The 24,122-nt window shown below is 42.7% G+C and overlaps 1 protein-coding gene across 1 annotated transcript; it reads left to right on the forward strand.

The window, feature by feature from the left end:
- Positions 1-6: 6 nt before the first annotated feature.
- nfatc3b (nuclear factor of activated T cells 3b) lies at positions 7-22,520 on the forward strand. The gene is made up of 9 exons (XM_046346215.1): positions 7-487; positions 5,334-6,519; positions 6,939-7,101; positions 9,693-9,892; positions 11,877-12,049; positions 12,859-12,999; positions 13,077-13,132; positions 13,242-14,304; positions 21,051-22,520. The coding sequence occupies exons 1-9, from the start codon at positions 400-402 to the stop codon at positions 21,158-21,160; spliced, it is 3,180 nt and encodes a 1,059-aa protein (XP_046202171.1). The 5' UTR covers positions 7-399; the 3' UTR covers positions 21,161-22,520.
- Positions 22,521-24,122: the final 1,602 nt, after the last annotated feature.

Consider the following 24,122-nt stretch of genomic DNA (forward strand, 5'->3'; position numbering starts at 1 on the left):
TCTCTCACCAGCTACTATACTTGTACGCAGGTTGATGCCTGTGGTGGATTTAGCTGACGTCATGAACGGAGCTGTCTGTCAATGCTTTGTTTGTAATATGGAAGTTTAGTGAGTAGACTGACTGCTTCTTCAAGGGTAATCGAGAATAACTACGGACAAACTATTGTTTATGCGTCTTTTTTATTTGCATAACTGAACTGGTAAAGTATCGAGAGATTATAACGTCGTTATAAATGTCGTCTGGAGGGAACACGCATTTTGGAGTCGTTTTAACTATTTACAACTTCGGATAGGCTTCTTGCTGTTAATAGTAAAAACAAAAAGTATTTCCTCCTTACATCGTGAAAATCTTGAATGCAGTTCTGAAACAACGGCAAAAAAACCGACTCGTCAGACCGAATGAGTACTGTAAATTTTAGCGGCAATGAGGAGCTGGACTTCAGACTTATTTTCGGGGAGGAGGCGCAACAACAGCTAGGCCCCGTAGGTGAGTTCTCTTCTTTTTTTGATGCAACAATGTATTCGCCAAAGCCGTAATATAATGTTTTAAAGTTAACCATTCGATGTCAATTTGCCTGGTCCTGGAGCCAAAGTAGAAGAACTACGAATGTAGGCTGCAGTCATTGACCTATATGTGTCGCTACTGTCTTGTAGGGCAGGGTTCACCAACTGACGGCCCACGGACCGAATTTGGCTCGCGGGTGATTTGATTTGGCCCCCAAATTTTCTGGAACAAAAAACCCCAAATGTTTTTATTTTTATTTGTTGAACATAAAATACTGTAAAAACAACAGCAAATCATCTCCCAAGTGATTTAAATGTTTGAAATCTGTTCCAAAGTACGCATAATAAAGAGATATGTGATTGTACACAAATGTAAACAAGGTTTGAAATTGTGTTTTAACCAAATATATCTGGTCTACAACTGATTTTTAATGATGTTCTGGCCCCCTAAACCACCCGCTCAAGAAAAAATAGTCTCGCTGCTGAATCTAGTTAATTATCCCCGTTGTAAGGTATCAATTGTAGCCAAATAAACCTAGACTGTCAGATTCAGTTGAATAAGCATTTACTTGTTATATCTTTAAATGTCTAGCTTACTTAGGCAACATGAATATTTTGAAAGTTCTAAAACGTATAACACACATGTAAAATACTAGACCAGTGTTTTACGATCACACTGCATAATACACCAGCCATTCTGAATGATGTGGAGTTTATTCAGTGGTGTAAAGTACTTAAGGAAAAATACTTGACTGTACTACATAAGTAGTTTTTTGGGTATCTGTACCAGACAATTTATTTAACTAGGCAAGTCAGTTAAGAACAAATTCTTATTTACAATGACAGCCTACCAGGGATCAGTGGGTTAACTGCCTTGTTCAGGGGCACAATGACAGATTGGGGATTCGATCCAACAACCTTTAGGTTACTGGCCCAACACTCCAACCACTAGGCTTCCTGCCGTCCCAATGGGACTCATCTCGTCCAAAAAGTTGACTCAAGTTTGCCAAAAATCACCTGGATGATCATCAAGACTCTTGGAGGAATGTTCTATGGACAGATGAGTCAAAAGTATCACTTTTTGGACAACATGGGTCCCATTATGCCTGGCGAAAACCAAGCTCTGTATTCCACAGTAAGAACCTTATACCAACAGTCAAGTATGGTGGTGGTAGTGTGATGGTTTGGGGATGACTTTCTTATTTTCCTCAGGACCTGGATTACTTCCCTTAATAGAAGGAACCATGAATTCTCCATCTGTGCGCTGAAGCTGAAATGCAGCAAGACAATGATCCAAAACACACGATCAAGTCTACATGAAATTGTCAAAAAAGCAACACATTTGAAGTTTGGAAGGGCCTAGTCAAAGTCCAGACCTAATCCCAATTGAGATGTTTTGGCGGGACTTGAAATGAGCAGTTCATTCTTGAGAACCTCTGAGTTAAAGCAGTTCTGCATGCAAGAGTGGGCCAAAATTCCTCCACAGCGATGTGAGACTGATCAACGACTACAGGAAACATTTGCAATGTATTGAGTGTAAGGAGGCAATTGCTTTTTCACACAGGGGAATTGGGTGTTGCGTAACTTCGTTAATTAAATATAGTAAGTATCCATTTTTTTATTTTCACTTTTTATTATTTATTTGTAAACTCAGGTTCCCTTTATCTAATATTAAGTTTTGTTGAAGATCTGATAACATTCAGTATAAAAAATATGCAACATTTTAGGGAAGGGGGCAAATACTTTTTCACGGCACTGTAACTTAAAAAAAAGAGGTAGGGGTGTGGATCAGAAAACCAGCCAGTATCTGGTGTGACCACCATTTGCCTCATGCAGCGCGACACATCTCCTTCGCATAGAGTTGACCAGGCTGTTGATTATTGCCCCACTCCTCTTCAATACCTGTGCGAAGTTGCTGGATTTGGCGGGAACTGAAACACCCTGTAGTACATGTCGATCCAGAGAATCCCAAACATGCCCAATGGGTGACATGTCTGGTGAGTATGCAAGCCATGGAAGAACTGGGACATTTTCAGCTTCCAGGAATTGTGTACAGATCCTTGCGACATATGTTGTCATGCTGAAACATGAGGTGATGGCAGCAGATCAATGGCACGATAATGGGCCTCAGGATCTTGTAACGGTATCTCTGTGCTTTCAAATTGCCATCAATAAAATGCAATTGTGTTTGTTGTTTGTAGCTTATCCCTGCCCATACCATAACCCCACCTCCACCATGGGGCTCTCTGTTCACAACGTTGACATCAGCAAACTGCTCACCAATACGTTGCCATACACACTGCCACCTGCCCGGTACAGTTGAAATCAGGATTTATCCATGAAGAGCACACTTTACCAGCGTGCCAGTGGCCATCGAAGGTGAGCATTTGCCCACTGATGTCGGTTAATACGACAAACTGCAGTCAGGTCAAGACCCTGGAGAGGACGACGAGCACGCAGATAAGCTTCCCTGAGATGTTTTCTGACAGTTTGTGCAGAAATTCTTTGATTGTTCAAACCCACAGTTTCATCAGCTGTCCGGATGGCTGATCTCAGACAATCCTGCAGGTGAAGCTGGATGTGGAGATCCTGGGCTAGCATGATTACACGTGGTCTGTGGTTGTGAGGCCGGTTGGACATACTGCTTTTTGTGCATGTGGCAAATTTCTGGGATGTTTTATTTCAGCTCATGAAACATGGGACCAACACTTTACATGTTGTGTTTATATTTTAGGTCAGTATAATTTTTACTCCAAACATTTTCCCCGACACCCAAAAGTACTCATTAGCAGTACAGGAAAATGTTCCAATTCATGCACTTATCAAGAGAACATCCCATTGTCATCCCTACTGCCTCTGTTCTGGCCTACCTCACTAAACACAAATGCTTTATTGTAAATGATGTCTGAGTGTTGGAGCGTGCCCCTGGCTATCTGTAAAAATAAAACAAGACCATTTTGCCATCTGGTTTGCTTTAATATAAGGAATTACATATTTCATAATATTTAAAACCAAATACTTTTTAGACTCTTACTCAAGTAGTATTTTACTGGGAGACTTTCACTTTTACTTGAGTCATTTTCTATTACGGTATCTTTATTTATACTCAAGTATGATAATTGGGCAATTTTCCACCACTGAGTTTATTACACAGTTATAAATTGCACTGATACATTGGATTATATCTAATCAGATCCTGGTCCAGTTCAAATTTGGACAGCACTGACATGCAAAATCCCAGTGGCTCAATATACGCTGAGTGCACAACACATTATGAACACCTGCTCTTTCCATGACATAGACTGACCAGGTGAATCCAGGTGAAAGCTATGATCCCTTATTGATGTCACTTGTTAAAATGGCAATATGTAACTTTTTGGGCAACCTGACCAAATTCACAGAAATGTGAGTTATAGATCTAACATTCTACTTGAAAGTAAGCCTAAGAAGTTGTAGATCTGTTCTATGTGCGCTATTTCTATGCTTCCTGTTCTTAAATTGTGTTTTTGCTCTTTTACTTTTGGTTTTGTCACCAGCTTCATACAGCTGAAAATACAATATTTTTGATTATCGAAAATATATTTCACAGAGGTTTAGATGGAACAAGGATTCTTTACACTATACCAGCTTATTTAGTTACAAAAACTGAAAATAGGGTAGAGTTATAGCAACCAGGAAATGGTGTAGCGAGTTCTGCATAGTGCAACTTTAAATCCACTTCAATCAGTGTCAATCAGTGTAGATGAAGGGGAGGAGAAAGGTAGAGAAGGATTTTTAAGCCTAAAGACAATTGAGACATTGATTGTGTATGTGTGCCATTCAGGGGGGGGGGGTGCAACTCAATATTATGAAGGTGTTCTTAAGGTTTGGTGTACTCAGTGTATAACTATGTACTTTGTAGGATAAAATACTATTTTACTGACAACTGCCCATTTTGCCATTTTAGATAAAGATTTCAGCAGCAGTTTTCAGTAGAAATGTACTCATAAGGGGTCAAATGCCAGCGACATTGGGGTATGAAAAGTGAAAGGTGATGTCTACTGTAATATAAGAGCATAAATCATAATAACAGCCGCCCACTCCCTTCTTGCCATAAGCCCTTCTCTTGTCTGTTTCCTTCCTTATTTCTAACGGTTGTAAATGGCACCCGCAACTCATTCAGGCGCCACGCTCTACCACTCAGCCAGAGGGGTTGCTGAGCCCATGTTGCATCAGATAATATTTATATTCATTACATTCATTGCATTTGCAAATAAGTCAAGGCCAAAGGCAATTATTATATGTGCTCCATATCAAGGCACAATCTGCCATTTGACCATTCACCCTCTTTGCATTTTGCATGCAGACCAGACCGGGCCAGAGAGAAACAGTGTGTGTGGGCGTGTGTCCTGTGTGAAACTGTTTATTAGTAGTAGGCCACTTCTAATGCTGCTGCTTCTGCTCTGTTGACAGCTGTGAGCACATACAGTTATGCGAATTAGCCTGGCGAGTGCTGCTGTTAATCTATATATCGCCATTCCACAGTGGCCCCTGCTAAACAGGTCAGTCTCTAGTCTTCCCCACATTTTGTAGAGACTGCAATGGCATTTATGACAAACCTTTCCCAGTGGGTTGACCTATAGATGACTAGTCTAGGCTGTTGTCGGATAGATGCAAATAGAGAGTAATAGATCAGAGAATTATAATTTGTTTGTCTGTTCCTTTGTCTGGACTCCGGATTAATACAGGGTGCAGTGGCACTGTTTTTATCTGCTACGCTCTAAAGAGTAGACACTTTTCATTGCAAATGAACAACCCTCTCAATTGGCCTACTTTCTTTCTATACCCAGCTGGTCCAGACCCTGATGACAGCACGCAATACTACACCACCCAGCCTATTGGCCAGGCCCAGGACGTACAACAGAGTCACCAGCGCCATCAAGCTGTCTCTAACCAGGCGCCTCTGCAGGCCCATGGTAACTACCACCCTAGCTCCAGCTATGAAGATCACGGTTCCAGATACAGTGCCACTGGACACATCCCCAAGGCATTTGACTGCCCAAGCATCCAAATCACATCCATTAGTCACCAAGAGCTGGTTTCCAGCCAGGATGCCGTGCTCATCAGCGGGGCAGATGGCGGGGGGGTGTGCAGCCACGAGCGTTCCTTGTCCACGGACCACCTCTACCTGTCCCTGGACCCCTGTTACAGGGACTCATCCTCCCTGAACCCCAGCCCCTGCAGCAGCCTATCCTCCAGGAGCTGGCTGTCTGACATGTCTTCCTGCGAGTCCTTCTCCCACGTGTATGACGACGTGGAGGCTGAGCTAAACGAGGCGGCCGCCCGCTTCACCCTGGGCTCCCCGCTGGCCTCTCCCCTGGCCTCCCCTGTCTGCTCGCCACAGGGCCAGGCCGCAGTGGGATTTGGGGTAGAGCTGTGGCAGCACCAGTACTTCATGAGCACCTACTCACTCTCGCCCCGACAGTCCCCTCGCGGGTCCCCCCACCAGTCCCCTCGCCAATCGCCCCACCAGTCCCCCTGTCACTCCCCGCGCAACAGCGTCACAGATGAGAACTGGCTGAACCTGCGTCCCACCTCCAGGTCTGGCTCAAGACCCACATCCCCTTGTGGGAAAAGAAGGCACTCCAGTGCCGACGTCCACTTAGCCTCCCCTTCCCCCTCGCCACACCACTCCCCCAGCCCCACACCGGGCCACTCTCCCAGGGGCAGTGTGACAGAGGATACCTGGGTGGTTGGAAGCCCTGGTGCCATGGGGGCCCTCCTGTACAGCTTCCCTGAGGTAGACGTTCCGTCCAAGACCAGGAGGACCTCTCATCACATGGGTCTATTGCAAGCACAGGGAGATTCCGGGCAGAGGCTGGAAGACCACAGAGCGGCTTTGCCTAACCTGGATTCACCTGCAGAGGAGTCTGGGTCTACTCTAAATCAGGATGGTCTTTTTGAAGAACTTTTTCTCTCGGTTCCCTCACACTTCACCTGGAGCAAACCCAAACTTGGCAACACACCCCTTTTCAGGTTTGTTATTCATAATCACATCGGCATCAATACTCACATGCGTGCTTCATAATGCCAACCACTGGTTGAAAACATGCTCTCATTTCCCCGATCACTCAGCATGGTGCAGACATTGTACTACCATAGAACCCTAGCAAGGCAAAGGGTCAGCAAAGCTTACCTAAAGGTGAAGAACAAAACACAGACCCCCATGGTATTTTTAACACCAAATCTGAATGACTGTATGTTTATGAGAAAGAACTGCTGGGTCATATTCATTAGCGCACACACTGTATCAAAATTTACCAAAACGTAACAAAAAAAACTCAATTTAAAATTAGCATTGCTTATTGGACAAGTTCAGGTAGTTCCCTCCCTGTTTCAGTTTTCTTCCATTTGCTGCCTAATTAATACAGCCCTGTGTTGCCTCCCCCACCCAGAACCTCGTCCCTGCCCCCTCTGGACTGGCCCCTGCCCAGCCAGTTTGGCCAGTGTGAGCTGAAGGTGGATGTGCAGCCGCGGGGCCACCACAGGGCCCACTATGAGACAGAGGGCAGTCGGGGGGCCATCAAGGCTGCCTCAGGTGGACACCCTTTAGTCAAGGTAAAAAGCAAGACTTTCACAAAATCACGACACCAGACCTGGATTCAATTAGTATTTTAACTTGGCAAGCTCAATCTAGCACAGCTAAAGTATTTAGACACATTCTATGTAAATCCAAGTCAACATGACAAATGTATCTATAGAGGGTCAGTGTCAGGCTCTCACCTAGAATATCAATATGATTGTGCTATTGATACAATGCAAACTTTGAGGGTCTCTAAGAGATCAAAGCAAAACAGAAAATGGTTAAAACTTTATGCCTGGTTCACATAAATTGTGTTTTGATTAGCTGCTGTTTGCAGTTCAGTTGTAGCCTTGAAGTGTCAATCAACTTGTTATATCCTGAGATATCAAAGGAAGTGTTACATTGAATTGACTCTGGTGCTAAAGCCACACAGCTTCACCCTCTAGTCCTCTGTAATGCCACTAACAGTGTTTCCCCGTACATTACATCACATAGGCGGGTTCAACATTCCTCAATCTCATGCTCCTTTATGGCACAACAAATTTGTGGTGACCTCAATTGGTTTCAATTTGGACATTTCATTGTGGGCAATTCTGGACATTCCTTACAGGACTCCTGTAGGGAAAGCGCACTACAAACCCTCCATAAGTAAACTAAATAGTGCTCATCCTTCAGGTCACATTTTAGACATTCTCTGAGTGTAATGCTATCTATACAGAGCTTTGGTATTGTGTTGGCATACTGTTTATAAATAGACATGATGAACACAGTTATGCATATGTAGTGAAATGTACATTATTCAGTTCATGTTGTCATTATAATCACATTATAATCAGGTTTTCTTAGAAAACAGCTCAGAGAAAGAGTGCTCATAATTGACTATGTATGATAAATTGAGTTGGCGTTTTGTGGAATTACTCACTGCTGTTGCTTGAATCAGACATTTATATAACAATCAGGTTTATCAGAGGTTTGTGAAGCTTGTTGATATACAGTATATTAGGTTCAGTAAATATGGGGGTAGCGTATTTAAATTCTACCAACCACAAAAGCACTAATCTCATACTGTATGATAGCCAAGTCCCCAACAGCAAAAATATACAGAGCCCCCTCTCTCTCTCTCTCTCTCTCTCTCTCTCTCTCTCTCTCTCTCTCTCTCTCTCTCTCTCTCTCTCCCCCTTTCTCTTTCTCTCCCCCTTTCTTTCTCTCTCTCTCTCTGTCTCTCTCAATTCAATTCAAGGGGCTTTATTGGTATGGGAAACATATGTTAACATTGCCAAAGCAAGTGAAGTAGATAATATACAAAAGTGAAATAAACAATAAAAATGGACTAGACTCTCACTCTCGCTCCCACTATCTCTCTCCCTCTCTCTCTGTCTCTCTGTCTTTGTCTCTCTCTCCCTCTCCCCCCTATATCCCCCTCTCTCTCTGTCTGTCTCTGTCTCCCTCTCTCTCCCTCTATCTCTCTCACCCCCCTCTCTCTCTCAGTCGGTCTCTCTCTTTGTCTCTTCCTCTCGCTCTATCTCCCCTCTCTCCCTCTATATATCTCCCCCTCTCTCTCTGTCTCTCACTGTATCTCTTTGTCTCTCTCTCTCTCTCTCTCTCTCTCTCTCTCTCTCTCTCTCTCTCTCTCTCTCTCTCTCTCTCTCTCTCTCTCTCCCCCCCCCACTCTCTCTGTCTCCCTCTCTCTTTGTTTCTCTCTCCTCCCTCTCTTTCCCTCCCCACTATATCTCTCTCCCCCATCTCTCTCTGTCTGTCTCTCTCTCTGTCTCTCTCTCCACCCTCTCTCTCTGTCTCTCTCTGTCTCTCCCCCCTCTCAGTTTATAGACATTGCATTATGTAAATGATTGATACATGGTAACCCTCAGACAGACAGCCTTTTTGCCAGTGGGCTGCAGTGGGACTGTATCACCTAACGTCTAGCAGAGCACTTTTTGCCAGTGGGCTGCAGTGGGACTGGACTACTACTCTGGATCAGGGTGCAGCCATTCTGGAACAGATGAAAGCTGAGATAAACAAAGCTTTACCAAGGCCCCCATGTAATGTACACCAGCTGGTTTATTTTGGGGAGGGGGGCTTCATTACTCTGGTGTTAAAGCCACACAGCTTCACTCTCTAGTCCTCTGTAATGCCACTAACAGTGTTTCCCCGTACATTCCTCAATCTCATGCTCCTTTATGGCACAACAAATTTGTGGTGACCTCAATTGGTTTCAATTTGGACATTTCACTGCGGGAAATTCTGGATATTCCTTACAGGACTCCTGTAGGGAAAGCGCAATACAAACCCTCCATAAGTAAACTAAATAGTGCTCATCCTTCAGGTCACATTTTAGACATTCTCTGAGTGTAATGCTATCTATACAGATCTTTGGTATTGTTTTGGCATACTGTTTATAAATAGACATGATGAACACAGTTATGTATATGTAGTGAAATATACATGATTCAGTTCATGTTGTCATTACAATCACATTATAATCAGGACTTCTTAGAAAACAGTGCTCAAAAAAATAGTGCTCATAAGAAGAAGTGAAACAGTGTATTTATAGCTTTGTAAATCAAATGCTCTAGTATGCTTCAATAGTATGCTTATTAATATCTCTATGGATTGGTTTCATTTTCAGCTCATTGGATACAACGAGAAGCCAGTCAACCTGCAGATTTTCATTGGAACGGCAGACGATCGCTACTTGAGACCGCATGCCTTCTACCAGGTGCACAGAGTAACAGGGAAAACGGTGGCTACTGCTTGCCAGGAAAGTGTAATACGCAGTACAAAGGTTCTGGAAATACCTCTGCTCCCTGAAAACAATATGTCCAGCAGGTACTGGTCATAACCATGCAAGATTTATGTTTTCAAATGCTAAAAAAATAACATTTGTGCTTCTGATTTATTGGTTTTATGATCTAAAATGTAAAATGGTTTCCACTGTGAATTCTATTCCTTTTTTAAGATTTAGAACAGATCATAGCATGTAAAAATGGGAACGGATTGTCATCTGAAGAATAAGCATATTTCTACATAGTGAAAAACACATTTTAACAGACCATAGCTTCGCTAAACTCAGCAAAAAAAGAAATTTCCTCTCACTGTCAACTGCATTTATTTTCAGCAAACTTAACATGTGTAAATATTTGCATGAACATAACAAGATTCAACAACTGTGACATAAACTGGACAAGTTCCACAGACATGTGACTTACAGAAATGGAATAATGTGTCCCTGAACAAAGGGGGGTCAAAATCAAAAGTAACAGTCAGTATCTGGTGTGGCCACCAGCTGCATTAAGTACTGCAGTGCATCTCATCCTCATGGACTGCACCAGATTTGCCAGTTCTTGCTGGGAGTTGTTACCCCACTCTTCCACCAAGGCACCTGCAAGTTTCCAGACATTTCTGGGGGGAATGGCCCAAACCCTCATCCTCCGATCCAACAGGTCCCAGACGTGCTCAATGGGATTGAGATCCGGGCTCTTCGCTGGCCATGGCAGAACACTGACATTCCTGTCTTGCAGGAAATCACGCACAGAACGAGCAGTGTGGCTGATGGCATTGTCATGCTGGAGGGTCATGTCAGGAGGAGCCTGCAGGAAGGGTACCACATGAGGGAGGAGGACGTCTTCCCTGTAACGCACAGCATTGAGATTGCCTGCAATGACAACAAGCTCAGTCTGATGATGCTGTGACACACCGCCCCAGACCATGACGGACCCTACACCTCCAAATCGATCCCACTACAGAGTACAGGCCTGGGTGTAACGCTCATTCTTTCGACAATAAACTCGAATCTGACCATCACCCCCAGTGAGACAAAACCGCGACTCAGCAGTGAAGAGCACTTTTTGCCAGTCCTGTCTGGTCCAGCAACGGTGGGTTTGTGCCCGTTGCTGCCGGTAATGTTTGGTGAGGACCTGCCTTACAACAGGCCTACAAGCCCTCAGTCCAGCTTCTCTCAGCCTATTGCGGACAATCTGAGCACTGATGGAGGGATTGTGCATTCCTGGTGTAACTCGGAGAGTTGTTGCCATCCTGTACCTGTCCAGCAGGTGTGATGTTCGGATGTACCGATCCTGTAAAGGTGTTGTTATACGTGGTCTGCCACTGCGAGGACGATCAGTTGTCCGTCCTGTCTCCCTGTATTGCTGTCTTAGGCGTCTCACAGTACGGACATTGCAATTTTATGCCCTGGCCACATCTGCAGTCCTCATTTCTCCTGGCAGCATGCCTATGGCACGTTCACGCAGATAAGCAGGGATCCTGGGCATCTTTCTTTTGGTGTTTTTCAGAGTCAGTAGAAAGGCCTCTTTAGTGTCCTAAGTTTTCTGTGACTTTTATTGCCTACCATCTGTAAGCTGTTAGTGTCTTAACGACCATTCCATAGATGCATGTTCATTAATTGGTTATGGTTCATTGAACAAGCATGGGAAACCGCATTTAAACCCTTTACAATGAAGATCTGTGAAGTAATTTGGATTTTTACGAATTATCTTTGGAAGACAGGGTCCTGAAAAGGGGAGGTTTCCTTTTTTGCTGAGTTTATTTTGTCATGGAAATGTGGCTGCCTTCCATAGTATAAAAATCCAGCTATTATTTTGTCTCAAGACTAGATCTTGACACACTATCTGATACATGTTGTGACTAATCAACAAACTGCATAACACCATCAAATTACACATGAAAAACTTGAACTATTCCTAGCATTATGGGCCTATTTTATTAGCTTACTACAGTATATTCAATTATTAGCTTTTATATTCAAATGGCCTTTATATAAAGTTGTCTTGTACTTGTATGACCCCCTCTATAGTATTGACTGTGCAGGCATCTTGAAGCTGAGGAACTCTGACATTGAGCTCAGGAAGGGGGAGACAGACATCGGGAGGAAGAACACGCGTGTGCGAGTGGCATTCCGTGTGTATATCCCTCAGCCTAGTGGAAAGGTCATGTGTCTGCAAGCTGCCTCTATTCCTGTGGAGTGCTGTGAGTATCTTCAGTAGGGCTACATATTGTATATGGCAGGGTTCCCCAACTGGCGGCCCACAGGCCAAATTTGGCCCGCGCGGGATTTTATTTTTCTGAGCAAAAAAAAAAAATATATATATTTTTTTTAAAGATATATTTTTTATAGATTGTTGGACATAAAAGTCTAAAAACACCAGCATATCATAATTTTGGAAATCTGTTCCAAAGTATTCCCATGCATAATAGAGAAATATATATGATTGTATACAAATGTAGCAAGGTTTTAAATTATTATGTTTTAGTTAAATATATCTGGTCCACAAATTATCTGTAATTATGTACCGGCCCCCTAACCATCCTCTAGTTGATGGTCCCTGGTATATGGTATGTACATACATTCAAAGATACATGTACATGATTCATAGAGTCCTGAGTTTTTCTCCATTATGGGACTTAAACATTTTTTTTTTACCTTCATTTAACAAGTCAGTTAAGAACAAATTCTTATTTTCAATGACAGCTTAGGAACAGTGGGTTAACTACCTTGTTCAGGGGCAGAACAACACATTTTTACCTTGTCAGCTCAGGGATTTGATCTTGCAACCTTTCGCTTACTAGTCCAACGCTCAAACCACTAGGCTACCCTGCCGACTTGACCAGGAATACTCTTTATTTATGTAACCTGTATTAAGTTATTGGCTATAATAATTAGGCAAGGCTATAACTAGAAGTCAGAGGTTTCCCCTTGAATTTATTTTATCCAGTAGCTTACATAATGTTGTTTTACTGTATAGTATATTTAATAGTTAAATGTAATTGGCTTGCAGCCCAGCGCTCGGCCACAGACCTTCCCCAGATGGAGAGCTGCAGTCCCGTCAGCTGCTTGGTCAGTGGGGGGGAGGAGATGGTCATCACCGGCTCCAACATATCCCCAGAGTCAAAGGTCATCTTCCTGGAGAAAAGCCCTGGTAAGAGATGGTGATGCTGCCCAACTTTAGCAGAGGTTTATTAACAAGTTATTAATTGTGATGTTTTATCTCTCCAGATGGACACACACAATGGGAAGTTGATGGAAAAGTTATTGGTGAAAAGAGTAAAATAGTAAGTAGTAATGTACATTACGTTAATAAAAGTTACATGAAATGGACCTCACAGAAACCGTGAATCCCTTGAATAGATAATAAATCATTTTGAAACATTCTCTTTGCAGTCCAGAATCGTGGTTGAGATTCCTACCTACCACAACACAACTGTGAGCTCTGCAGTCCAGGTGCAGTTCTATGTGTGTAACGGGAAGAGGAGAAGAAGCCAGACACAAAACTTCACATACTTGGCTGGTGCTTCTCCACACCATTATCCCACTGCCATTGACTGTGCAGTTGTGGCTACTCGGGTGAAGCAAGAGCACGGAGACTCAGTCTATCTGTCTACCTGCACCAATCCCCCTGGCCTATATCCAACCAGCAGCCAGCTGACTTCTCCTGACGGGGCCTTCTCTCAGGACAAGCCCTTGTATGGTTCCTCTGGTGGTCACCCAGTGCCTTGTGATCCACCCTCCCAGGCAGCATACACTCCCTCTGGTTCCTCGCCTCTTCAGCACTCCCCTCACCTCCACAGCTACAGCCCCCGTATGGGATACCAGCAGATAAACCTTGTGCATACACCTGACCCCATGCCACCCATTCGGACAAGGCCTGTCTATCAGGTCACACAACACAATGTGCCTTACAGTGGCCAGGCCAGCTCTCCCATGAGACCTGGCCCTGCCGCACCCCAGGTCAATCGACCTCAGTCTGCCCAGACCAGACCAGCTGCCTCCAGCCCTCACAGGGAAATGTACCAGAGCCTCATTGGACCTGATCTCTCTGGCGCCACTCTCCAGTCTGCGGGAAACCACACCCAGAATACAACCCAAATGCACTCTCTAAGCTACCACTGCTCCCAATCAGACTCTGATCTGGCAGCCCTACAGGCTGAGTATAATCTGAGCTATCACTCTGCAAGAAACTTGCCTGCCTCTTATTCCCCCACCCCTGGAGCACAAGCAACCTGCTCCACCTCCCCGTCAGCATCAGCCTCCTCTGGGGGTCCTCTGAGGCAACTGTCCCCCAGCAGAGCCCAGGGCCTGGCCTCTAGTAGTGACCCCCAGGAGTGTCCCCCGGCCACCCATTTCCATTTCTCAAACGACCAAGGGAAAGTGAACATCAAGCAGGAACCAGAGGAGAAGCTGCCTCTCGGCAACATGGGGCTCCAGGAGATCACACTGGATGATGGTAAGAGGCTCAGATGATAAATGTTCTCTAGGGCAGGTATTCCCAAACTGGGGTACTGGGGTATGCGCAATGCTGTTGAGGGTACGGCAATTAAAAAATTGATTATTATAAAAATATGTATTTTTTATTATTAAAAACATTTATATAAAACATTTAAATATTCTAACATTTTCAAACAGTATATTTTTCAACGGCGCTATACATTTGTGTGAGGTTTTTTTCTCGCCTGAGTATCCTCGTTTTACTGCCAAAAATAAAATTAAACAATCTGGTGTTCAGCAAAATAACAACCCAATGTCAAATACAGGTAACCTAGTCAAATAATTAACATCCAATTACATTAACCGTTACTCTTTCTGGAATTCCACTAATTGTCCGTGTGTAGTCAAACGTAGCTGCTGCTCATTCCGTTTGCTCAAAAATAGTTAAATGGTTAAAAAGTTGTTCTGCTTCCACAAGCACATCAGTAATTCTACATTTGTTGTTAGCCCAGCGCGCATGGACACTGACAGTTGTGAATCTGATGCAGCCGAAGAGCTACTGCCCCCTTACCCAGGAAAGCACCTAACAACAGACAGGGATGTTGGACCATCGAAGAGACACAAATATGATGAGAACTACATTGATTTGGGGTTCACTTATATTGGGAGTAGTGCCTTTCCTCATCCACAAAAGTACTATCTCACAACTTGATGAGACCATCACTCTTGCGCAGACATTTAGAAACAACACGGCAATTTGAAAAATAAGCCGCGGAAGTTTTTTGAGCAAGAACGAGTAAGAGCGAGAATAAAGACTACTTTTATGTATAAAAGCAGATACCATTAATAAGAAGGGGCTGGAAGAGTCTTATATGGTGAGCTACCGAGTGACGAGGACAGGCAAGCCCCATACTATTGTGGAGGACTTCATTCTTCTTGCTGCTGCAGATATCGGCGGCAGGGTAGCCTAGCAGTTTGAACATTGGACTAGTAACTGGAACGTTGCAAGTTCAAACCCCTGAGCTGACAAGTTACAAATCTGTCTTTCTGCCCCTAAACAGGCAGTTAACCCACTGTTCCTAGGCCGTCATTTAAAATAATAATTTGTTCTTAACTGACTTGCCTAGTTAAATGAAGGTTAAAAAATATATAAATGGCTGGGACAATGCTGGGGGAAAAGGCCAAAAAAGCTATACACACAATGGCTTTATCAAACAACACTGTTTCAGGACGCATCAGTGACATGGCAGGAGATGTTTTGAAACAATTACTTCTTCGCATACAAGTCAGTGAATTCTATGCGTAACAGCTGGAGGAGTCAACAGACATGGTGGACCTGACACAGCTTCTGGTATATGTCTGTTACATTTATGAGGGGATCAATTAAGGAAGAAATCCTCATCTGGAAACCAGGACAACAGGAGAGGATATTTTTTAAGTACTAGACAGCTTTGTGACATCAAATGGACTTTGGTGGTCAAGATGTGTTGGTATCTGTACTGATGCCGCAAAATGACAGGGAGACATAACAGAGGTAACGAGCGTGCAAGCAGTTGCTCCAGACGCCACTTGGGTACACTGCAGCATCCACCGAGAGGCTCTTGCTGCCAAAGGAATGCCTGACAGCTTGAAAGACGTTTTGGACACTACAGTGAAAATGGTTAACTTTGTTAAAGCAAGGCCCCTGAACTCTCGAGTGTTTTCTGCACTATGCAATGATATGTAACACTTTTACAACTTACCGAAGCTGGTTATCAAGGGGCGATGTATTGACACGTTTTTTGAATTGATAGACGAGCTTAAAGTTTTCTTTACTGACCATAATAGTCACTTGTCTGACCGCTTGCATGATGATGGGTTTCTCACACGACTGGCCTATCTGGGGGATGTTTTTTCTCACCTGAATGATCTGAATCTAGGATTACAGGAACTATATGCAATGGACTGTCTGCAACTATATTCAATGTGCGGGACAAAATTGAGGCTATGATTAAGAAGTTGGAGCTCTTCTCGGTCTGCATTAACAAGGACAACACACAGGTCTTTCCATCATTGTATGATTTTTTTGTGTGCAAATGGACAACATCAAATGTGATATAGCGAAGCACCTGAGTGAGTTGGGTGTGCAATTACGCAGTAACATTCCCGAAACAGATAACACAAACAACTGGATTCGTTATCCCTTTCATGCCCTGCCTCCAGTCCACTTACCGATATCTGAACAAGAGAGCCTCATCAAAATTGAAACAAGTGGTTCTGTGAAAATGTAATTTAATCAGAAGCCACGGGCAGATTTCTATCCTGCATTGGAAAATCGCACTGTTAAGACACTGATGTCCTTTGCAACCACGTACCTATGTGAGAGTGGATTCTAGGCCCTCACTAGCATGAAAAAATAAATACAGGCACAAACTGTGTGTGGAAAATGATTTAAGACTGAGACTCTGTCCAATACAAAACAAAATTGCAGAGTTCTGTGCATCCTTTTAAGCACGCCCTTCTCATTAACCTGTGGTGAGTTATTCACAATTTTCAAAGAACAAATCAAGTTTTATATGTAAGATGGCAAAATAAAGAGCAAAATTATTGATTATTATTATTCTGGTCCTATAAGAGCTCTTTGTCACTTCCCACGACCTGCCATGTGACAAAAACTCACACTTATTCTTATGTTTAATAAATGCATCGTATAGTGTGTGTGTGGCAGGCTTACAATGATGACAAAAAAACAACATTTGAGAGTGCGCTGACCCTTGTGCTAGAGGGGGTATGTAGCTGGAGGTTGAATGTTTAAAGGGGTACGGGACTATAAAATGTTTGATCTTGGGTATTTAGAGCACAGTTATTACTGGGCCATTAGTTATGAATGAAGGGGTAGAATAGGTGATTTTTCCCAATCTGATCGGTCTTATTTATTTTATTCTCAGGGGAGTTACTTTAAAGAAATCGGTTAGAAAGCAAAAATAAAGAACATTACAGTGCAGGAATCAATGGATGCCATTGCACTGTGGGCTAGGTGATAGGCAGCAGTAGGGCTGGCTGTAATTACAAGCCTTCAGGGGCCAGGCAATGAACCATTAAGCTCTCAGACTCTCACCATGCCGACCAGATATTTTAATGAATCACCTCTCGCTGGCCGGACTGTGTTTGTCCCAACCACACAGTCAGTCACTGTTGCCCAGTTTTCTTGTCACCATAGGCATATGCCCACTGGGTCTTTGTTTGCTGTCCTACAGGGCTGCATGGCTGCCTGCCCATGTATGTGTGTGTGCACGCTTGTGCACATATGTCTATGTGTGTTTGCGTACAATATGATCTAGGTCAGGGCTCTCCAACCCTGTTCTTGGAGAGCTACTGTCCCGTAGATTATCTAGCATACCTGATTCTAATAATTAGCTGGTTGATCAGCTGCATCAGGTTAGTCACAACTGGGGTTGGAGTGAAAACCTACCTACCAGGTAGCTCTCCAGGAACAGAGTTGAAGAATGCTGATCTAGGTTAATTATAGGCAGGGGCCCTGGTTGCTAGTTGAGGAGATAACACTTTTGACTGTGATTGGTATAGCATAGACATTATAATCACACAGAAGAGACTAAAGGTACTTTGCATGCTAATCTTCTTCAGTTACCATCTGTGGCACAGCTGTCACAGTGCAGTGATGACAGGTATTCATAACAACCCCACAACCCCCTCACTACATATGGCTTGGAAATAAGACCCCTGGTCTGAGTTTGGTGGAAGGGTCCTCTTTGAACTCGGACTTTCACCCTACAGGGTTTCTGCGATACATAAATTAGGGTACAGCAAGCTTATGCCACATTAGGTGATAATGATTTAATTCAAATGATTTAATCCATTTTATAATATAATATATGCCATTTAGCAGACGCTTTTATCCAAAGCGACTTACAGTCATGTGTGCATACATTCTACGTATGGGTGGTCCCGGGGATCAAACCCACTACCCTGGCGTTACAAGCGCCATGCTCTACCAACTGAGCTACAGAAGGACACATTTTAATTTTAAATGACAGTGATTTCATTGATTTACAGTGCTGGGATCTTTTAGGTTTAGTAATTTTGTTTTGCTTAAAGCATAAAATAGTTTAAGGCCCTTACAGTGTCTTGTAACTGGTCTTGGAGGAGGGGAGCTGGTGCAGTCAAGCTGTCTAGAGTTCCCGTCAGTCTGTTGGTTGGGAAGGCCAGGGACTTGTTCTTTTGGTCCCAACAGTGCTAGCCTGGTGCTGTGTGTTTGTTTACATATGTTTGTTTGGGGGGCAGGTAAGCAGTTAGAGCGTTGGGCCAGTAACCAAAATCCCTGATAATTTGAATACCCGAGCCGACAAGGTGAAAGATATGTCGCTGTGCCCTTCAGCAAGGGATTTAAACCCAATTTGCTTCATGGGTGCCATACTACTATGGCTGACCCTGTAAAACAACACATTTCACTGCACCTGTCCAGTGTATGTGACAATTAAACATGTTTTTTTCCTTGCTTTTTTACATGTGGTCTTTCATCTACCCTCATACACAGCTCGGGTTTCATAAACATCACATTTTCATGGGCAGGCTATGAATAGACAGTGTATACAGTGCCTTGCGAAAGTATTCGGCCCCCTTGAACTTTGCGACCTTTTGCCACATTTCAGGCTTCAAACAAAGATATAAAATTGTATTTTTTTGTGAAGAATCAACAACAAGTGGGACACAATCATGAAGTGGAACGACATTTATTGGATATTTCAAACTATTTTAACAAATAAAAAACTGAAAAATTGGGCGTGCAAAATTATTCAGCCCCCTTAAGTTAATACTTTGTAGCGCCACCTTTTGCTGCGATTACAGCTGTAAGTCGCTTGGGGTATGTCTCTATCAGTTTTGCACATTGAGAGACTGACATTTTTTCCCATTCCTCCTTGCAAAACAGCTCGAGCTCAGTGAGGTTGGATGGAGAGCATTTGTGAACAGCAGTTTTCAGTTCTTTCCACAGATTCTCGATTGGATTCAGGTCTGGACTTTGACTTGGCCATTCTAACACCTGGATATGTTTATTTTTGCACCATTCCATTGTAGATTTTGCTTTATGTTTTGGATCATTGTCTTGTTGGAAGACAAATCTCCGTCCCAGTCTCAGGTCTTTTGCAGACTCCATCAGGTTTTCTTCCAGAATGGTCCTGTATTTGGCTCCATCCATCTTCCCTGTCCCTGCTGAAGAAAAGCAGGCCCAAACCATGATGCTGCCACCACCATGTTTGACAGTGGGGATGGTGTGTTCAGGGTGATGAGCTGTGTTGTTTTTACGCCAAACATAACGTTTTGCATTGTTGCCAAAAAGTTCAATTTTGGTTTCATCTGACCAGAGCACCTTCTTCCACATGTTTGGTGTGTCTCCCAGGTGGCTTGTGGCAAACTTTAAACGACACTTTTTATGGATATCTTTAAGAAATGGCTTTCTTCTTGCCACTCTTCCATAAAGGCCAGATTTGTGCAATATACGACTGATTGTTGTCCTATGGACAGAGTCTCCCACCTCAGCTGTAGATCTCTGCAGTTCATCCAGAGTGATCATGGGCCTCTTGGCTGCATCTCTGATCAGTCTACTCCTTGTATGAGCTGAAAGTTTAGAAGGACGGCCAGTTCTTGGTAGATTTGCAGTGGTCTGATACTCCTTCCATTTCAATATTATCGCTTGCACAGTGCTCCTTGGGATGTTTAAAGCTTGGGAAATTATTTTGTATCCAAATCCGGCTTCAAACGTCTTCACAACAGTATCTCGGACCTGCCTGGTGTGTTCCTTGTTCTTCATGATGCTCTCTGCGCTTTTAACGGACCTCTGAGACTATCACAGTGCAGGTGCATTTATACGGAGACTTGATTACACACAGGTGGATTGTATTTATCATCATTAGTCATTTAGGTCAACATTGGATCATTCAGAGATCCTCTCCCAACTTCTGGAGAGACTTTGCTGCACTGAAAGTAAAGGGGCTGAATAATTTTGCACGCCCAATTTTTAAGTTTTTGATTTGTTAAAAAAGTTTGAAATATCCAATAAATGTCGTTCCACTTCATGATTGTGTCCCACTTGTTGTTGATTCTTCACAAAAAAATACAGTTTTATATCTTTATGTTTGAAGCCTGAAATGTGGCAAAAGGTCGCAAAGTTCAAGGGGGCCGAATACTTTCGCAAGGCACTGTATGTGGCCTTATAATCCATGTGTTTTTGTTGCACTGTGAGTAATATAAATAGACATCACAAATACAGACTGGAGCCTCAGCCATCGACATGGATCACACCATTTGATAAAGCTCCAGAATATGTTTCACCATACAGCCAATTCTAATCTTTAGACCAGGCCTCAATGCTTGGTCGTTTTTCATAACGCGTGACATCTGTAGATGGAGAGTGTCATTAAAATAATACAATGTACAGATGTAGGATCTTAATTTGATCAGTCTTTTGTTGATGAGAGTTTTCCTGCACAGCAGGAAATGCAACTACTTCTAAAGTTTGTAATTCCCACTTTAAACCTGATTTGCCCTAACGTGTAATGTGTATCATCCCTTACAAAAATATTAATGAATTATAATCAACATAATAATTCACATTTCCTGTTGCTGCAGGATTATTTTCCAGCTGTAGCAAACTGGCTCAAATTAAGATCCTACATCTGTATCAACAATGCACTGCATTGTATGTGTCAGTGTTGTATTGCTTGATGTATCATTTACTTACTTTTACATTTGTGTGTCTCTCTTTTGCAGTGAATGAGATCATCGACAGAGACATATCTCAGCTCATTGGTGGTAGTGCAGCAGAGTCCAGCCAACCAGGACAGGATCCTTATGAATGGGATTCTGTGATTCTCCCGTGATAATGTTCTTCCATTCTTTGTCTTTCATTCATTTTCTAATCATCATTACTCAGGACATGAGTTGACTGGTGCTATCAATGCATTTGGCAGTTCTATTATTAACTGATCACAATTTTGATGGCAAAACTGTGGTGGCTTAAAGAGATTCTCCTGTCCTTTTGTATACTTTTTAGCCAGTAGTTTTGAAAGTAGCGCTTACAAGCCAAAAGTTGTCCCTGAAAATTGCATACTATGTCACATATGTGCACCAAATCATTGCTCTCTCTGTCGCTCTGCTGTGTGTGCATCTTGCTAGCTGTCAAATGGCGAGGGGCTGAAGCTCATTGGCTAGAACTTGAATTGCTAGGGGGCTGGCCCATGTGGGGGAAAATGTGGCAAAAATGGCACAGCACAGCTTCACAAAAAACAGTTGCTTTCAAACTAGGGATTTTGTGACTAATTGAGATAAGACAGTAATTCTGCTCATAGATTATGCATGTATGAACTACACATTGACACATCCATCCCAAAGCGGGAGGTTGAACAAATAATTAGTAGTCACCAAAGTTCCCAAGCATGTATTTAACTGGTGCAATTACCAACCCAGTCACTGGTAATGCATACAGGTGGTTAGGTTGTAGAGAAGTTATGCCTGTTTAACAGATCACGATTTTCAAGTCAAACTAAAGTATCTTTCAGGAAAAAAAATGGCTATGTCTCTCATACCAAAGATTTTCCTGCTGCCTTTTGAAAAAGAGCAGATGGAGGCACAGCTAAAATATGTCACAGCTAAAATGTCTATAAATGCATAAAAATGACTAATTTGCTGTTGAAAGAACATTGATGTCAATGAAGAGGCTGAAGAAGGCCAAATAGTAAATGCTGTATTAATGTAATATTTATTGGCAAAATACATTAGATTTTAATCTATTTTTTTATACTGTAGCTCTTGCAGTTGTATGATTCTTTAGAATAATGATTGATTTTCATAGCCTTGTATTGCCGGCCTGATATTGTATGCCCATTTTCTATTTTAAGATTTTACTTTCCAAAGAATGTACAATATTATAAATAATTACATGACACTCTTTGGCAATATGTCAGGTGTGAAGCAGCTATTTCAAAGTCAAAGTTTCTTCATCAGGTGGTTTTGTTCAATTAAAAGAAAACACATTTTAAAAATCTTGTTAGCTGTATCTATGAGTGGTATCAAAATGATATAGGCCTACAACAGGTGGGTCGTGGGTGTAGGTGGTTACACTTTCTCCTTTTTTTCCACTCAGTCAACACATGCATGATGTTGCAACCACAGGAATGGGACAACATGTACATTGTTTTCAGAAAGTATTCACACCCCTTGAGCTTTTTTAAATTGATTAAATTCAGATGTTAAAGATATAAAACTGTATTTTTTTGTGAAGAATCAACAACAAGTGGGACACAATTATGAAGTGGAACGACATTTATTGGATATTTCAAACTTTTTTTAACAAATCAAAAACTGAAAAATTGGGCGTGCAAAATTATTCAGCCCCTTTACTTTCAGTGCAGCAAACTCTCCAGAAGTTCAGTGAGGATCTCTGAATGATCCAATGTTGACCTAAATGACTAATGATGATAAATACAATCCACCTGTGTGTAATCAAGTCTCCGTATAAATACACCTGCACTGTGATAGTCTCAGAGGTCCGTTAAAAGCGCAGAGAGCATCATGAAGAACAAGGAACTTTTGGAAGCTTTAAACATCCCAAGGAGCACTGTGCAAGCAATAATATTGAAATGGAAGGAGTATCAGACCACTGCAAATATACCAAGACCTGGCCGTCCCTCTAAACTTTCAGCTCATACAAGGAGAAGACTGATCAAAGATGCAGCTAAGAGGCCCATGATCACTCTGGATGAACTGCAGAGATCTACAGTTGAGGTGGGATACTCTGTCCATAGGACAACAATCAGTCGTATATTGCACAAATCTGGCCTTTATGGAAGAGTGGCAAGAAGAAAGCCATTTCTTGAAGATATCCATAAAAAGTGTCGTTTAAAGTTTGCCACAAGCCACCTGTGAGACACACCAAACATGTGGAAGAAGGTGCTCTGGTCAGATGAAACCAAAATTGAACTTTTTGGCAACAATGCAAAATGTTAAGTTTGGCGTAAAAGCAACACAGCTCATCACCCTGAACACACCATCCCCACTGTCAAACATGGTGGTGGCAGCATCATGGTTTGGGCCTGCTTTTCTTCAGCAGGGACAGGGAAGATGGTTAAAATTGATGGGAAGATGGATGGAGCCAAATACAGGACCATTCTGGAAGAAAACCTGATGGAGTCTGCAAAAGACCTGAGACTGAGATGGAGATTTGTCTTCCAACAAGACAATGATCCAAAACATAAAGCAAAATCTACAATGGAATGGTTCAAAAGTAAACATATCCAGGTGTTAGAATGCCAAGTCAAAGTCCAGACCTGAATCCAATCGAGAATCTGTGGAAAGAACTGAAAACTGCTGTTCACAAATGTTCTCCATCCAACGTCACTGAGCTCGAGCTGTTTTGCAAGGAGGAATGGGAAAAAAATTCAGTCTCTCGATGTGCAAAACTGATAGAGACATACCCCAAGCGACTTACAGCTGTAATCGCAGCAAACGGTGGCGCTACAAAGTATTAACTTAAGGGGGCTGAATATCTTAAAGCAAAACCTGGTTCAGTCTTTTTTCCACAGACACTGGGAGATAAATTCACCTTTCAGCAGGACAATAACCTAAAACACAAGGCCAACTATACTGCTGCTTACCAAGAGGACGTTGAAGGTTCCTGAGTGGCCAAGTTACAGTTTTGAGTCAAATCTGCCTGAAAATCTATGGCAAGACTTGAAAATGGCTGTCTAGCAATGATCAACAACCAATTTGACAGAGCTTGAACATTTTTGAAAATAATAATGTGAACATATTGTACAATTCATGTGTGCCAAGCTCTTAGTGACA

Source organism: Oncorhynchus gorbuscha, linkage group LG01 (assembly GCF_021184085.1).
Source record: "Oncorhynchus gorbuscha isolate QuinsamMale2020 ecotype Even-year linkage group LG01, OgorEven_v1.0, whole genome shotgun sequence".
In the NCBI taxonomy this organism is placed as follows: Eukaryota; Metazoa; Chordata; class Actinopteri; order Salmoniformes; family Salmonidae; genus Oncorhynchus; species Oncorhynchus gorbuscha.

Coding starts and splice junctions, on each gene's coding strand:
- nfatc3b (XM_046346215.1), top strand. CDS start 400: ATGAGTACTGTAAATTTTAGCGGCAATGAGGAGCTGGACTTCAGACTT. Junction 7,102..9,692: donor GTGGACACCCTTTAGTCAAG/GTAAAAAGCAAG, acceptor TTTCATTTTCAG/CTCATTGGATACAACGAGAA. Junction 13,133..13,241: donor TTGGTGAAAAGAGTAAAATA/GTAAGTAGTAAT, acceptor TTCTCTTTGCAG/TCCAGAATCGTGGTTGAGAT.